The following is a 14,594-nucleotide window of genomic DNA, read 5'->3' as shown; positions in this document are numbered from 1 at the left end:
AGGACAGGACAGCCTGAAGAAGGTCACTGCCGTCTGCTTCCGCTCAGGTCACGCCCTTGACCGCCCTGAAGTTTGCGGAGCTGTCTGCCAGAGCTGGCTTCCCCCAGGGGGTAATCAACATCGTTCCAGGCTCGGGTAAGCCCGGGCCCCTCACTGCAGTTAACGAAGGGGGCGGGGCAGCTGAGTGGCTGTTTCCCCACCCGAGTCTGCCCTGAATTATAACTGTATCAAAACTCAATACTGTTTACCAGTTAACGAAGGGTAAATATCCTTACCATGCCCTACAATCTTAAACTGGAGATATAATGGTGCATGGGGAGGCCAGGAGGGGCAGCCGGTGAACAGCATTATAGAACTGCCGTGAAGTGGCCCATTTCAATTTTTAAAAACTATTTTGGAAGATAAAAAAAAAACACACACAGGTCTTACCATCTTTGAGGGGGGATGACAGTTACATGGAGGACATTATTTAGATTTTTGTCAGTTTATAATGAATACAGAAAATGTAAAACTAAGATTTAAATGAGAGCCTAGAAGTCTCCTTCAATGAATTCAAAGCCACCCCAGCCATTAGAACTTGACTAATGTTTTAAATCACGTATGATTCCCTAATTCTACAGGTGGAGGAGCCGGGCGACACCTTTCTGAACACCCTGATATCCGCAAACTTGGTTTCACTGGCTCCACTCCTGTTGGCAAACAGATCATGAAGAGGTATTGGTTTGAATAGTCAGTTTGCTGTAGATCCTGTTAAGCCAGGTTTTTGGTTTAGCTTTTCCTTCTTGGAACAGGGTGCTTTGGGAGGGAGAAAAAAATCACATCAGATTTAGAAGAGAAATCTACTTATCACTGCAGGGTACTGAAATGTTTGAATATAGTAAAATGCTTTCCAAATTGTAAAGCCCACAGTCAATAAAACTAGAGCCATGTTAAAGTTCTGTGCCTGACTTGTAGTTTTAACAATCCAGCACGAAACATTTTCTGGACTACATCTGTGGCCCAAATTGTTTTGGGAGCATAAGTAAGAAACGAAAAAGACATATAAATGACAAATCTGGATTATTAATAAAATTAATTTCTAAAAAGCAGTAATATTAGTTTTTTTAAAAATTGCAAATAATCGCCTGGGCCAGTGTGGCTCAGTGGACTTTGATTCCCAGTCAGGGCACATACCCAGGCTGTGGGTTCAATCCTCTGGTCAGGGTGCATGCAGGAGGTAACCAATCAATGTTTCTCTCCTTCCCTCCCTCTCTCTCTGTTCCCCCCCTTCCTTTCCTTCTCCATTTCTCTCTCTCTAAAAAAAATCAATAAAAATATATTTTAAGAAAATAATTGCAAATAATCTAAATGTCCAAAATAAGGCAGTGGTTAAAGGAGGTCAACATAATAGAATACTGTGCGGTCATGTCTATGGAGCATTTTAATAACAGTGAAAAGTGTTGTTAAAATGGTAAATGGAAAGGAAAATAGGTATAAAATTGTATATATTGGGCGATTCCCAAGTAGGTTAAATAAGGCAAAGGCTATGATTGGACACAGACCAGAAATAACTATATCAAAATGGTAAAAACAATGGTCATTGAGCCATTGAATTGAGATTTTTTTCTTTCTGCATTTTTTTTTAAATTTTAAAAATGTTTTAAGTAATACTTCTGCAAGAAAGGGGGGAAAAAAACAATATATTTCTAAAAAATCTATATTTTTCCCCCAATGCTCCAGTAATCTGGTTTGAGGCTAAATTCCTTGCCAGGCCTCTATGTAACCAAAATTCTTATACCTAAAGAATCTGAATTTACCTATAAGGATCTCTAATCATTTACCACAGAATTTTTTTTTAATATGTTTTTATCGATTTCAGAGAAAGGAAGGGAGAGGGAGAGAGAGAAAGAAACATCAATGCTGAGAGAGAGTCACTGATCGACTGCCTCCTGCATGCCCCCCACTGGGTATCGAGCCAGCAACCCAGGCATGTGACCTCACCGGGAATTGAATCATGACCTCCTGGTTCATAGGTCAGCACTCCATCACTGTGCCACACCAGCCGGGCAACCATAGAATTTAAAACAAAACATTTTATTGCGGAAAATTTCTAATATATACAAGGCACACAGAATAGCATAATGAACTCCCATGTGCTCACCACCCAGTTTCAATAATTATCACTATTCGACCATCATGTTTTGTCTTTGTATGAATTCCTGAATATTTTTGAGGCTCAATTATGTTTTCCATGTCAAATGGTAATTTATGGTGGAGAGAGAGAGAAAGAGAGAGGGTCTAAATGTTCATTTCTCACTTATTTTCTCTAGTGCTGCGAACAACTTGAAGAAAGTTTCTCTTGAACTTGGTGGCAAATCTCCACTTATAATATTCAATGACTGTGAACTTGACAAAGCTGTGCGAATGGTAAGAGTGGGTCAAGTTCAACTAAATAGAAGCCTACTTCTAAAACACATTTCACCTCTTTGCTCATCAGAAATCTGAAAGTGAGATTTAGTCTTGTCTTGTCATATATAGAAACTATCCTCTTTATGCTTAGATATGGGAAAACTCAAAGCACTTAATTTTAAAAATAATGTCTTTATAATTTGTCTCATTAGGATGTTTTTAAACTTGGGGGCAGGGGAGTCTTTCTAAACATTCATGATTTATACAAACTAATGGAGAGATCTCAAAAACAAAATTTGCTATACAAGTATGACATTTAAATGTATAGAGTAATCTAAATTTTCTTGTGACACAAAATTTGTCCTTAGTGGCATGTCCTTATTTTTACACACTTTTTTTACATGCTCCTGGACCAAAAGGGGGAAAGGAGAAACAAAACCCCTAAAAGCAGATCAAAGCAGAGTCTCATCACTAACTAGGCCAAGGGATCATGCTTGTCTGTGACCTCTCTGTGTCGTCTGCTGCCTTTCATAGCATCTGATTCTCAGTATGTGCAATTTTACGACAATCCCAACTTCCCAAGTCCTGTTAACAATCTTTTCTCCTCTGCTGCCCAAGGGCATGGGAGCGGTATTTTTCAACAAAGGGGAGAACTGTATTGCAGCGGGGAGGCTGTTTGTGGAAGAATCCATCCACGATGAATTTGTGACCAGAGTGGTAAGGCGCCTTTAAATTGGCTCCATGAGTCGAACAGAAATTCCTAAACCTGAAAAGTACTTCTGAGACGTAGTGAATTTTTAGGTGTGATAATAGTCCTGCAGTTATATTTTTTTAAAAAACAACACAGTCCTTATCTTTTAGAGCTACTCGTGACATATTTATAGGTTCAATTATATAATGTCTAGACTTTGCTTCCCTCCTGCTCCCCAGGAGGGGAGGAAGTGAGTGGTGGAATAAATTGGCCATGAATTGGTAATTGTTGAAGTTGGGTGATGGGTGCATGGAGTTTTATTATATTATTTGTCTACTTTTATATGTGTTTATAATTTTTCATTGTAAAAAGTTATAGGTCTGTATAAAAAACCTTTAAGAGCTGTTATGACCTATTTCTTGCTCTGCATTTATAGTATATTAGGTCCTTGACACTTGAGGTTTTGATAAACCCCTAAATTGACTATGAGAGCTGCACTGGTAGATCCTTAAAAATCCTCAATTCATAGTTAACAGGACTGATATAATTCCCTCCACTAAGATAGATGATTAAGAGAGAGAGAGGTGTCAATAGATAGACAGATACCCACTATAGATTGGTCATGATTCTGTAAATATGGACTAAAAGCCATTTATAGAACTATTAAGATGAATTCTGTGACTAAAATAAACTCTAAACTAATTTATTTCATTATGATAATAGTAATCATGAATTCGCTTATATTTGAAAAACCAGCACCCAGCTTTTTTCTTTCAGAGTCAATTCCCCCACCTCATCCCCAGCAGGCAAACATTCTTTCTTTATGAGAGTAGAAAGCAAGGAAGGCAGATGGAGAGGCAGATTGTGGGCAGTGGCAGCCTCCTAAATATCCCTGGAATCCAATTTTGTGCCTCAGTAAAATAGTTACAGTACCATGTCATGGGTTTTCACAGCTATGACTTGTTGACATTTTAGATGCTGAGACCAGAAATGTCAAGGATTTACTGTATCAGTCCATCAACACACACGTTTTGCACACATGAGATTTATATTCATTCATTTGTTCAAGAGGTATTTTTTTTTGAGCACTTACTGAGGGATTATTGCCAGGCCTAAGTTCAAATTCATGGGCCTGTGGGGTCACGGCTACTCCCATTCTTTCTTACAAGAATTGGACTGAACATTAGAAAATGCAGAAATAAATTAAGATAACTGAGGTGCACAAGAGTGATTACAAAGACATGTCAGTGATGAACAGTGTTCAGTAAAGATAGTTTTTCATCAGAACATTCTAACAATTCCTCTGGAATGGCCATGAGAATTTCAAGGGCAGTCTGCCACATTTAGGGTGGGGGAGAAGGTAACGATTTGGCCATTTTGGAAATTCTTTTGTCATGGGGAGTGTAAGTACACTGTAGTAACAAAAATTCTAGAACATCAGATTTACTATTTTAATGGATTAACATTCAGGACAATTATTTTCCTTGTTGACACTACTGCAGATGTCCCCTATTCGCCCCCACCCCTTTGCCCACCTCCACCCAGCCCCCACCCCCCTCCCCTGGTCTTCACCACTCTGTCGTCTGTGTCCATAGGCCATGTATATATGTTCTCAGGATAATTTTAAAATAGCGTTTGTAGCTTATGTTCTGTTTGAACTCAGTAGTTAAGAGCCTAATGAAACTACAGTATTTGGTGGTTGTGTACCTTGGGCAAGTCACTTAACCTCTCTAAGCCTCAGTTTCTTCATCTGTGAGATGGGGATAATAAATACCCATCTCTAGAGCTGCAGACACATCTTTTAACTGCTTAATACGACACCCACCACATGATCCATTATTAACAATCAATTGTGCTTTGTGAACTGGGTGCCATACAGGTGGAAGAAATTAAAAAGATGAAAATTGGTGATCCGCTTGACAGATCTACTGATCACGGGCCCCAAAATCATAAGGCCCATCTGGAGAAGCTTCTGCAGTACTGTGAGGCGGGAGTGAGCGAGGGGGCCACCCTGGTGTACGGGGGAAGACAAGTTCCCAGGCCAGGTAAGATCGCCTCCCGAGGTCTAAGGGTCGCCTGGCTTCTTAAATGGGACTAGATGGTGACAAGTTTTATAGCAGCGCTAGCTTGCCTCAGAAGTCAGAAGAATTCATTTCCAGCTCCTGCCTGGCCACTTAGAAGGCATGGCACCTCAAACAACACAATTTTTCTGAGCCTCCCGTGTAAAATGGGATGAAATGTGCACATCCTGCTTCACTAGGCTGTGAAAATCCAATCGCAAGATAGATACGACAGGCCCTTAGCCGGACAGTAAACGAGCGTCATGGGTAACTTGTTACTCAGGAGCTGCTGATCTTTCCTCTGGGCCTGGGAGATTTCATCTTAGCCCGCGTGCTCGGGAACGAATCGTCCTTCTTGTCTAACGCAGTACCTCTTACTGAAATACGTGAATGGCTCACTGTCAGGAGACCCAAAAGGAGAAAATGTCAAACAACTGCAAAAACTCATTCTTTTCCTCCTGTAGGTAGGTTGTGTACCAACACCCTACTCTGAAAATTGGTAATTAGAAGGGGGGAAAAAATCAACTTTTTTTCCCCAGAAGAATTCCTGCTAATTAATGTAGAAAAAAACTGATAGAATAGAAAAGTGCACTCCCTAATGGAATGAAATAATTGATTCCAGCAATGGCCATCAGGGAGACTAAAGTTCCTAGGTAAAGGACTGATGGGGACCTGAGTATTTGTAAGATACCGAAGTATCACCCCCAAGATTGCTTGCCAGTGAGAAGAAGAAAAGCACAGTTTTTATAATGGAGGGGTCAGGTGTCCCCACTTAGAACCACTGGTCAATTTAGCATCAGAGAGCAGGACGACTGGATATGATCGTCCCCTACGGGATGCAGTGGGTACCACACAGCATCGCCTGTAAAGCATTCTTGCCAAAATGCTTCACCTGAACCTAGTCATGCCGTTAGATCAGATTTTCCATTTACAAGTAATACAGGGGATAGAAGAACAAATTAAATATCACCCCAAGGAGGCCATGACAAACCTAAAATGCAAGATATTCTACAGGACAAGTGACTCGGTTTGTTTAGCACATCGGTGGCATGAAAAATAAAGGACAGGGATAAGCGGGGCACGTTCTAGATTAAAGAACACATAAGCAATCCAACGACCGAATGCAAGGTGCAGAACTTACTTAAATCCCGAACCGAAGAGATCGACTGTACCAAGATCTTTCTAAACAATCAGAAATTGAAATATAATTATGAAAAAGAAATTAGCATACATTTGTTAGCTGTGATAATGTATTGTGTGGTATGTAAGAAAATGTCCTTGTTTTTACAGATTTGTGCTGAAATACTTGGAGGTCAAAGTCGCAATCTCTGGAATTTTCTTTAAAATATTTCAACCAGGGAAAGAAATGAATCAAATACAGCAAAATATAAATATTTATTTTACTATTCACTATTCTGTATTCTCTACTTTTACATATGTTTGAAATTTTTGTAATAAAGACATTTGAAAAATAAGAACCTAGGAAAACTAATGCCAAATAGGAAAATGAAAGTCTTCTTGGTTGTACTGACCCAGAGGGAAGGAAAAGATGTATAATATAATTAAATAAGAACTGTTCATTGGAGATTACCCTATAATTGATGTTCTTTGCCTCTGTGTTTCATATAGGCTTTTTTATGGAACCGACTGTCTTCACAGATGTGGAAGACCACATGTATCTTGCCAAAGAGGAATCCTTTGGGCCTATTATGGTCATTTCTAAATTCCAAAATGGGTATGTATGTTCTTTAGCACAACTTAGCGAATTTTGACCACATACGTGTTTTTTTCTTCTGCCATTGAACTAGAGAGCATAAAATCAATGAACATGTAATTCCCTACCACAGAATAGTTGATTTAAATAATGAGAAGAGAGTGCTAACTAATGTAGATTGAAATATACGTTTGCTTTGTAGCTTAAATTAGTGGCTGACACAGGATTTTAGCTGACTACATTTTCGTTTTTGTACAGTCAACATTTGAAATGTCTCTGGAACAAGGTAAATGATTGAGAATAACAGAACTGGTTTTCACACATGTTCCTAGGGAAGGTAGCATCTGTGAAATCTGGTTTTCTCCAAAAATGAGTGCTGGTGCCCTAGCTGGTTTGGCTCGGTGGTTAGAGCCTTGGCCAGTGGGCTGAAGGGTCCCGGGTTCGATTCCAGTCAAGGGCACTTACCTTGGTTGCAGGCTCGATCCTATGAAACTATGTCATCTCAATCGTCCTCAAGAGCAATGGCATAAAGCCTTAGTCCGGTCTCTAAATATTTTAGTCCCTACCATGTGCAATGCATGAAGGAGTGTGAGAGTTTCAGCAGAGCCTCAGTAAGTTCCAAACCTCTCACGCGAATTTAAAACTGTGTGTAGTCAAGATTACATTTGAAAATACCTTCTGAAGGCTCCACATTAAAGCCGATGCTGTCTCTTAAAAAATTCAGCACAACTAATTTTTCCTCCAGCTTTGGAACAGATTCTGTTTCTTTGCCAGAGCACCAGATGAAATACTTGGCTTGTGTCTACTGACCGTACTGTACAGAATTCGTGCATTTCTAAGCATTAGGATGAGGCTCAGAAAGGTGAGGTACTCACACCATGACGGGCACGTTGGAACTGGATATATACTGAGGCAGGGAAATCACCAGATGGATTTGAGGGATTATTTTACTCTCCTTTTATTAAATTAGCATCTTAACTGAATTTCCTCGCACTTGCTGATGCAACACCCTGGTGTAAAGAGGAACAGGATGTTATCCCTGCCCTTCGGGAGCTTCCAGTCCAGTTAGGAGGTGAACCATGAGTACATGGAGAGTTTATCCAAATCCTAAGGTGGAGGAACATGTGCTTCCTGATTATAGCTGACTCTTTTTCTTTTTAATCCTTACCCAAGGACATGCTCATTGACTTTGAGAGAGACGGGAAAAGAGAGAGAGAGAGAAAGAGAGAGAGAGAGAGAAACATTGATGTGAGAGAGAACATAAACCGATTGCACACACCTTGCCTGTGGATCAAACCTGCAACCTGGGTATGTGCGCTGACCAGGAATTTAACCCACGACCTTTTGGTATACAGACAACGCTTCAACCAACTGAGCCACACCAGCCAGGGCATCGTAACTGACCTTTATTAATCATTTACCGAGCTCCAGACACTATTAAAGATCACTCAATCCTCACAACAAGACAGGTGCTATTACTATTATTTCCATTTTCACAAGAGTAAACGAAAGCATGGGAAGATGAAGTCACTTGCCCAAGGTCACCCAGGCAGTCTGGGTGCAAAGCCCTCCCATTGAGTCACTTCCATCTACTCCTCAGCTGTGGCACTGGTGGGAGCTGGGGAGGCTTCAGGACGAGGCACCGAATGAGCCTGGAACTGTGTGTAAAATCCGAAGAGATGGAGGGAAATAGGGTTGTTCTGAGAACATATCTGGAAGTGGGACTCGGGGCAGGGGAGGGAATGAAGAAGCCATAAAGGAGAACCAATGAGGAAGGTGGAGAAGATGCTTTCAGATCATATGTGAAGTGGTGGTGTATGACACATGTGAAAATATGATGCTGGAGTTGTGCTATTTCACGGGGAGTTTCTTCTGGCATAAGCCCAGAAAACTTCATTTACAAAAATGCATGTAAGCAGGTTGGCAGTAATGTTTTCCTGTTTCTAGCATGGAGGGGAGGACATTAGACCATAAAATGGGAGTGTTGTGCTTTACATTTAATGAAGTTTTATGTCTTCCTAAAAACATCTGATAGGGACATCGATGGAGTGTTGCAGCGAGCAAATAATACAGAGTATGGTTTGGCCTCGGGGGTCTTCACAAGAGACATAAGTAAAGCGATGTACATGAGTGAAAAACTTGAAGCGGGAACCGTGTTTATTAACACATACAACAAGACGGATGTGGCAGCCCCTTTCGGTGGATTTAAACAGTCTGGCTTTGGAAAAGACTTAGGTATGCTTTACTTTTCTACTTCAGGTTCCCTTTGTTTCCATATCTCAGAAAAGTCTGCTCTGTGTTTCCTCCAACACCCATGTACTGTTTTGAAAAGCATTTATTTCCTACAAGGCAGTTGGGTCTGGGGGTTTACAAGGGCACTAATTTTTTTTAACATATCTTTATTTTAATTTTTAAAAAATATCTTTATTGATTTCAGAGAGAGAGAGAGATAGAAACGTCAATAATGAGAGAGTCGTCATTGATCGGCTGCCTTCTGTACCCCCCCAACTGGGGATCGAGCCCACGATCTGGGCATGTACCCTGACCAGGAATCGAACCGCGATCTCCTGGATCCTAGGTCGATGCTCAACCACTGAGCCATACCCTGCTGGGCAGGGCACTAAATTCTTTCAAATGTTGAACAGCCCTGGCCAGTTTGGCTCAGTGGTTAGAGCATCGGCCCGCAGACCAAAGGGTCCTGGGTTTGATTCCGGCCAAGGACATGTATCTCCGCTGCAGGCTGGATCCCCAGTTGGGGCACTTACAGGAGGCAACCGATTGATGTTTCTCTTTCTCTCTCTCCCCTTCCCTCCCTCCCTTTCTGGAATCAATGAAAAACATGTCCTCAGATGAGGGTTAAAAATAGTAATAGCCCTGGCTGGTGTAGTTCAGTTGGCTGAGGGTGTCCCGTGTACCGAAAGGTTGCCGGTTTGATTCTCAGTCAGGGCGCATAACCGGGGTTGCAGGGTCAGTCCCTGGTTGGAGTGCGTGCTGGAGCAACATATCAAGGCTTCTCACATCGATGTTTCTCTCTCTCTCCCCGTCTCCCTTCTTCTCTCTCTAAAATCAACTTAATAATAATAATAAAATAGGTTTGTTTGTTTTTTACCTGACATTCAGCATGATCTTCGTTTAGTGTTTATGGAACTAAGTAGAACCGGGACAGGAAGAATGGGTACAGGGCAATAACCAGCGAGCTCCAAGAATAAGTCCTGCCTCTGAGCTGCTTGGCAATCTTTTAGAGTTGACACTGCAGCTGGCAGGGTTTTCTGGGGACCTGGGAACTCTGATTTTGAGTTTGTAGAAAACCCAAAATGTAATTCATTGCGAGCAGCGACACCATCACATTTCAAGTAGTAGCTTACTTTGAACACTAAACCAGGCCCTATTCTAACTCCTTCACCTGTATGAGCACAAGCAATCTCACAATAGCCCTGGGAGACAGGCACCATTTATTACCCTTATTTACTGGATGCGGAGAATGGGGCTCAGAGAGTTTGGGTAACTTGCTAAAAGTCACACAGCCAGACACTGGCAAAGAGAGTTCAAAGGCAGGCGATCTGGCTGTGGAGCCCACGTCCTTACTCCCCACAGCCCATCTAGCATGTTATTTCAAAAGCTGAAATATTTGTGATTTACTGAAATTATAGTCCACTAATATAAGTTTGGTTAATTGGGGTATTTTTACATTTTCTTTTTCCTATAACTTTGGGCAGTGTATTTGCAGCAATAAAAGTAGCTCTCATTTTAAATTCCATTGAGTTGAAGGTGAAGGCATTTTTTTCATGTCTTTAATCTGGTTTTCTCCACTGCATCCAAAACACAGTGGGATTTTCTTAGAGAAATTACTATTATAGAGCGAGGCGACTGTGTCCCCTTGTCTTCTGATAGAGTACAATGGCCCAGCTCTAGGTCTGTTTTATTACACAACAGTAGAATTTGCTTAAAAGTTTCTTCCTCTCCCAATTTTAAACTCCCTTAGCCCGGGGGTTCCCACTTGCACATTGGATTAGAATCACCTGGAAGCTTTAAAAAATACAAAGATGCAGATTTAATTGCTCTGAAGTGTGACCTGGATCAGGATTTTCCAAAGCTCCTCAGGGTGATTCTAATGTAAGGTTACAACCCTTGTTTTAGCTCAACTGTCAGAATCACATACTCATTAGCTTCGCCTGTGGCATTCATGCCCTTTAACTGGCAGAAATTGATTATTGTACTGACTCAGAGCAGAAACAGAAGGCAAGACCTATTTGGTTTTTGCCTGGATATGGCTTTCTCAGTTTTTAAGATACTACACAAATCAGGAAAACTGCATTTTCCTTATCTTTGAAATATGATTAGTACTGAACACTGTAGGCAATCGTAACACAATGGTGTTTGTGTATCTAAAGATAGGTAAACATAGAAAAGGTACTGTAAAAATACAGTTATAAAAGATAAAAAATGTTCACCTGTGCAGGGCACTTACTATGAATGGAGCCTGCAGGACTGGAAGTTGCTCTGCGTGAGTCAGTGAGTGGTGGTGAGTGAATGTGAAGGCCTAGGGCACTGCTGTCCACTACCGTAGACTTTACAAATACTCTATCTACACTTAGGCTGCACTAAATTTATAAAACAACACAAGATTAAAGCAAGAGCAAGAAGAAATGATGAAATCAAAAAGACACAGTATATGCTAAGTGAAATAAATCAGTCAAAAAAAGACAAATACCATATGATTTCACTTATATGTAGGATCTAAAGCAATATAAATGAACAAAACAGAAATGGGCTCATGGATACAGAGACCAGACTGATGGTTGCCAGAGGGGCAGGGGGTTGGGGGACTGAGTGAGAAAGGTGAAGGGACTGAGTACAATTGGCATAGTCACAGGATGTAAAGTACAGCATAAAAAATATAGTCAATAATATTGTGATAGCTGTGTATGGTGTCAGGAGGGTACTGGAAATATCAAGGGGAACACTTTGTAAAGTATGTTATTGTCTATCCACGATGCTGTACACCTGAAACTAATACAAAAGAATATTGAAAGTAAACTAATTGGAAAAAAATTTTTAATTAAAACTTTTTTTTAAAGAGAGAGAGACACAGTAAACACGAGATCCACAGTTGTGGGGCCTATGCCTGACTTAATCGAATGAGAATCTGTAGTTTCATAGGATCACTAGGTGATTCACATGAACTTCAGAGTCTGAGAGGCACTGGTCCGGGCCCCATTCTATTTGCTTTGTGACCTAGACACCCACACCTGTGTCCAAAAGCCTGGCGACATCACATCCGCCTGTGAACACTGTCCACCAACAGTTCTTCTCTTCCCTAGGTGAGGAAGCACTAAACGAGTACCTCAAAACCAAGACGGTGACGCTGGAATATTAGGGCAACGCCACGGTCGGCAGCCCCGCGGCAGACAGCCCTGCTCCTCAGTTCCCCACACGCCGAGAGGCCTGCGTGTGCTGGGGAAGGAGGTACCCCCGCAAGCCAGAAACTGCACCCATGGACCATGTACATGTCTGAGCATGTACACCTGTGCCTGAGCTGTTCACCTTGAGACCTTAAAATGAATTCCACACGGTGGTTTTTGACTATGTTGAATATCACACACGTTCCTTCAATGCCAAGCTGCCTTTTTCCCCACCAGAACTAATCTAGCCATGGCCCTTCCTCTTGAAAATGTCAATACCATGCAGTTATAATCACAAAGAGCATTTTTTAGAAGTTTTATATAATATGTGCAGGTTTTAACCTCTGAACCATACTTTTGGCTTACTAAAAAGATTTTCTATAATTTCACCTTCAAGGAACAGTATATCCCATAAGGAAGGTGAAAGAAGTTCCTTTTTTCATATTTGGAAATAAGATATATCTGTGTGCCTTTGATGTTCTATTTTTTAACCCACTGTGATGGATGACCAACCCATGAACAGTTCTTGAGTACCTACTGGGTACAAGGTACTATATTATGTCCTGAGGAGTATACAAAATTTAATGACATGATCTCTGACCTCAATTAGTTTAAATTCTAGTCAATAGCTTTTAAAGTAAATTTTACGGCCTGATATATAGGTGTGGACAAAAGTAGGTTTATAGTTGCAATACAAGTAAATAATGCAATAGTTAATAAGTAATAATACAATAAACTCTGTGTTTTGCATACTCACAACTGTAAACCTACTTTTACCCACCACTGTTGTGTAAAGTGAATACCTTTTGGAGGCTGATCTTGGTTCATATCATACCATCTTACTATCTATGTGCCTTTGGGAAACTTCTCTGAGCCTCAGTTTCCTTACCTGTGAAATGGGTACAGTAATGCTTCCCTCAGGAGCCTTATGAAGACGATTCAATGCAATAATCTAAGTAAAGCACCTTGCACTGTGCTTTGTTCATGGTAAATACTCAATAAAAGCTGTTTCCGCCATCGCTATTTAAGCAATATATAGAGATCTGTTAAGTAGATGGATTCATTCATTCCCCTACGGCCCTTTTCAGTAGACCCCGATTCCTCTCCTCTTTCCCATCCACTCTCCTGACATGACACCCAACACAGCAGCACTGGAAAATGCCATGCAATGAAAAATGACAATGGCACAGGGAAAAGGGATGCTTTCCTTCCTGCAGCTCACACATCCTTCATAGGACATCTTGTTTTCCATTTTCTGTTTACTGGGTTTGCTGCTCACTGGCTGTGTGATCTTGGGAAAGTTAGTTACCTATCTCAGAGCCTCGGTTTGGAATCTAGAAAATGGATGAAGTCCCTGTCTCATTAGGTGTTGTAAGGATCCAATGGAACCATTTATTTAACACACTTAACAAGGTGTTTGGACCACAGTCTGTGCTCAAGAAATGGGAATTATTACAACTTAAGCAATATTCCTATCATTCATTGCCTGTTGTCAGACAAAAATAGGTAAGTAGGTAAATTATCACCATCCTTGTGTGACTGGAAGGCGAATTCCTCCTTTTAAAGTAAAATTTCTGCAATCTCGTTGGCCTTGAAGCCCTAAGGGAATAGTTGTTACTTTGAAGACTCTGCAGCTTACAATCAGGGGATGGTAGGAAATCAATAATCAGTAAGCAACAACAAAATTAGAGGCAGAAAACATCTCAAAGGAAGAATTCCAGGTGAGCCTGGCATGGTCAATAGAGCAAATTTTGCCTGAAAGCAATTTTTATTATATCGTAGCTGATTTACCATCAGAGCTTGACACAGCTGACATTCTCTGTTGGAATGAATGTTCTCTGGGTCCATATTTGAATAAAATGACAAAGGCCTTATTATAATGGAACCACTTTTACACGCAGTGTTTGAAAGTGACTTAAAATATCACTTTACCAAATATTTTAATGACAGATGAAATGGCAAACAAAGACCTTCTAATGGTAATCTCAGCAGCAGTGGTTTTCATCTTCTTCGGGCCAAAAACCTCTTTGAGAATTTGATAAAAATGGAACCCCTCTGCTCACTTCCACTCCCCAAATGCATTGTACACACATAATTCTGCAAATATCTTCCCGGGATTCCAGACCTCCTGAAGCCCATGCTTGGGCCTCAGATTAAAAACTCCTTTTTCCACCAGCTGGAGTTTTTAAGTCTGATTGTTGATCATAATCAAAGGCTCCACGGAACTCATAAAATTATGAGTAAGAGTTGGAACCTAATGATCCGAAGCCTACTACTAGGTGATTTAATCAACACCAAGTGATTAAATTATCACTGTTCCTTCAGATCACTGATTATTT

At 40.8% G+C, this 14,594-nt stretch overlaps 1 protein-coding gene across 2 annotated transcripts in view; it reads left to right on the top strand.

Moving 5' to 3' along the window:
* The window catches only part of ALDH1L2 (aldehyde dehydrogenase 1 family member L2), a 38,518-nt gene extending 25,240 nt beyond the window's left edge, over positions 1-13,278 (top strand). For both annotated transcript variants that reach the window (XM_081129058.1, XM_081129059.1), the window contains 8 exons: positions 48-135; positions 621-714; positions 2,310-2,406; positions 3,007-3,105; positions 4,959-5,124; positions 6,769-6,874; positions 8,889-9,088; positions 12,175-13,278. In XM_081129058.1, coding sequence (XP_080985184.1) covers positions 48-135; positions 621-714; positions 2,310-2,406; positions 3,007-3,105; positions 4,959-5,124; positions 6,769-6,874; positions 8,889-9,088; positions 12,175-12,230 — 906 coding nt within the window. In that variant the 3' untranslated portion in view covers positions 12,231-13,278. The remainder of the gene's footprint in view (positions 1-47; positions 136-620; positions 715-2,309; positions 2,407-3,006; positions 3,106-4,958; positions 5,125-6,768; positions 6,875-8,888; positions 9,089-12,174) is intronic.
* The last annotated feature ends 1,316 nt before the right edge of the window (positions 13,279-14,594 follow it).

Source organism: Miniopterus schreibersii (genome assembly GCF_964146895.1).
Source record: "Miniopterus schreibersii genome assembly, chromosome: 2".
NCBI classification, from domain to species: domain Eukaryota; kingdom Metazoa; phylum Chordata; class Mammalia; order Chiroptera; family Miniopteridae; genus Miniopterus; species Miniopterus schreibersii.
This window is presented reverse-complemented; position numbering and strand designations above follow the sequence as displayed.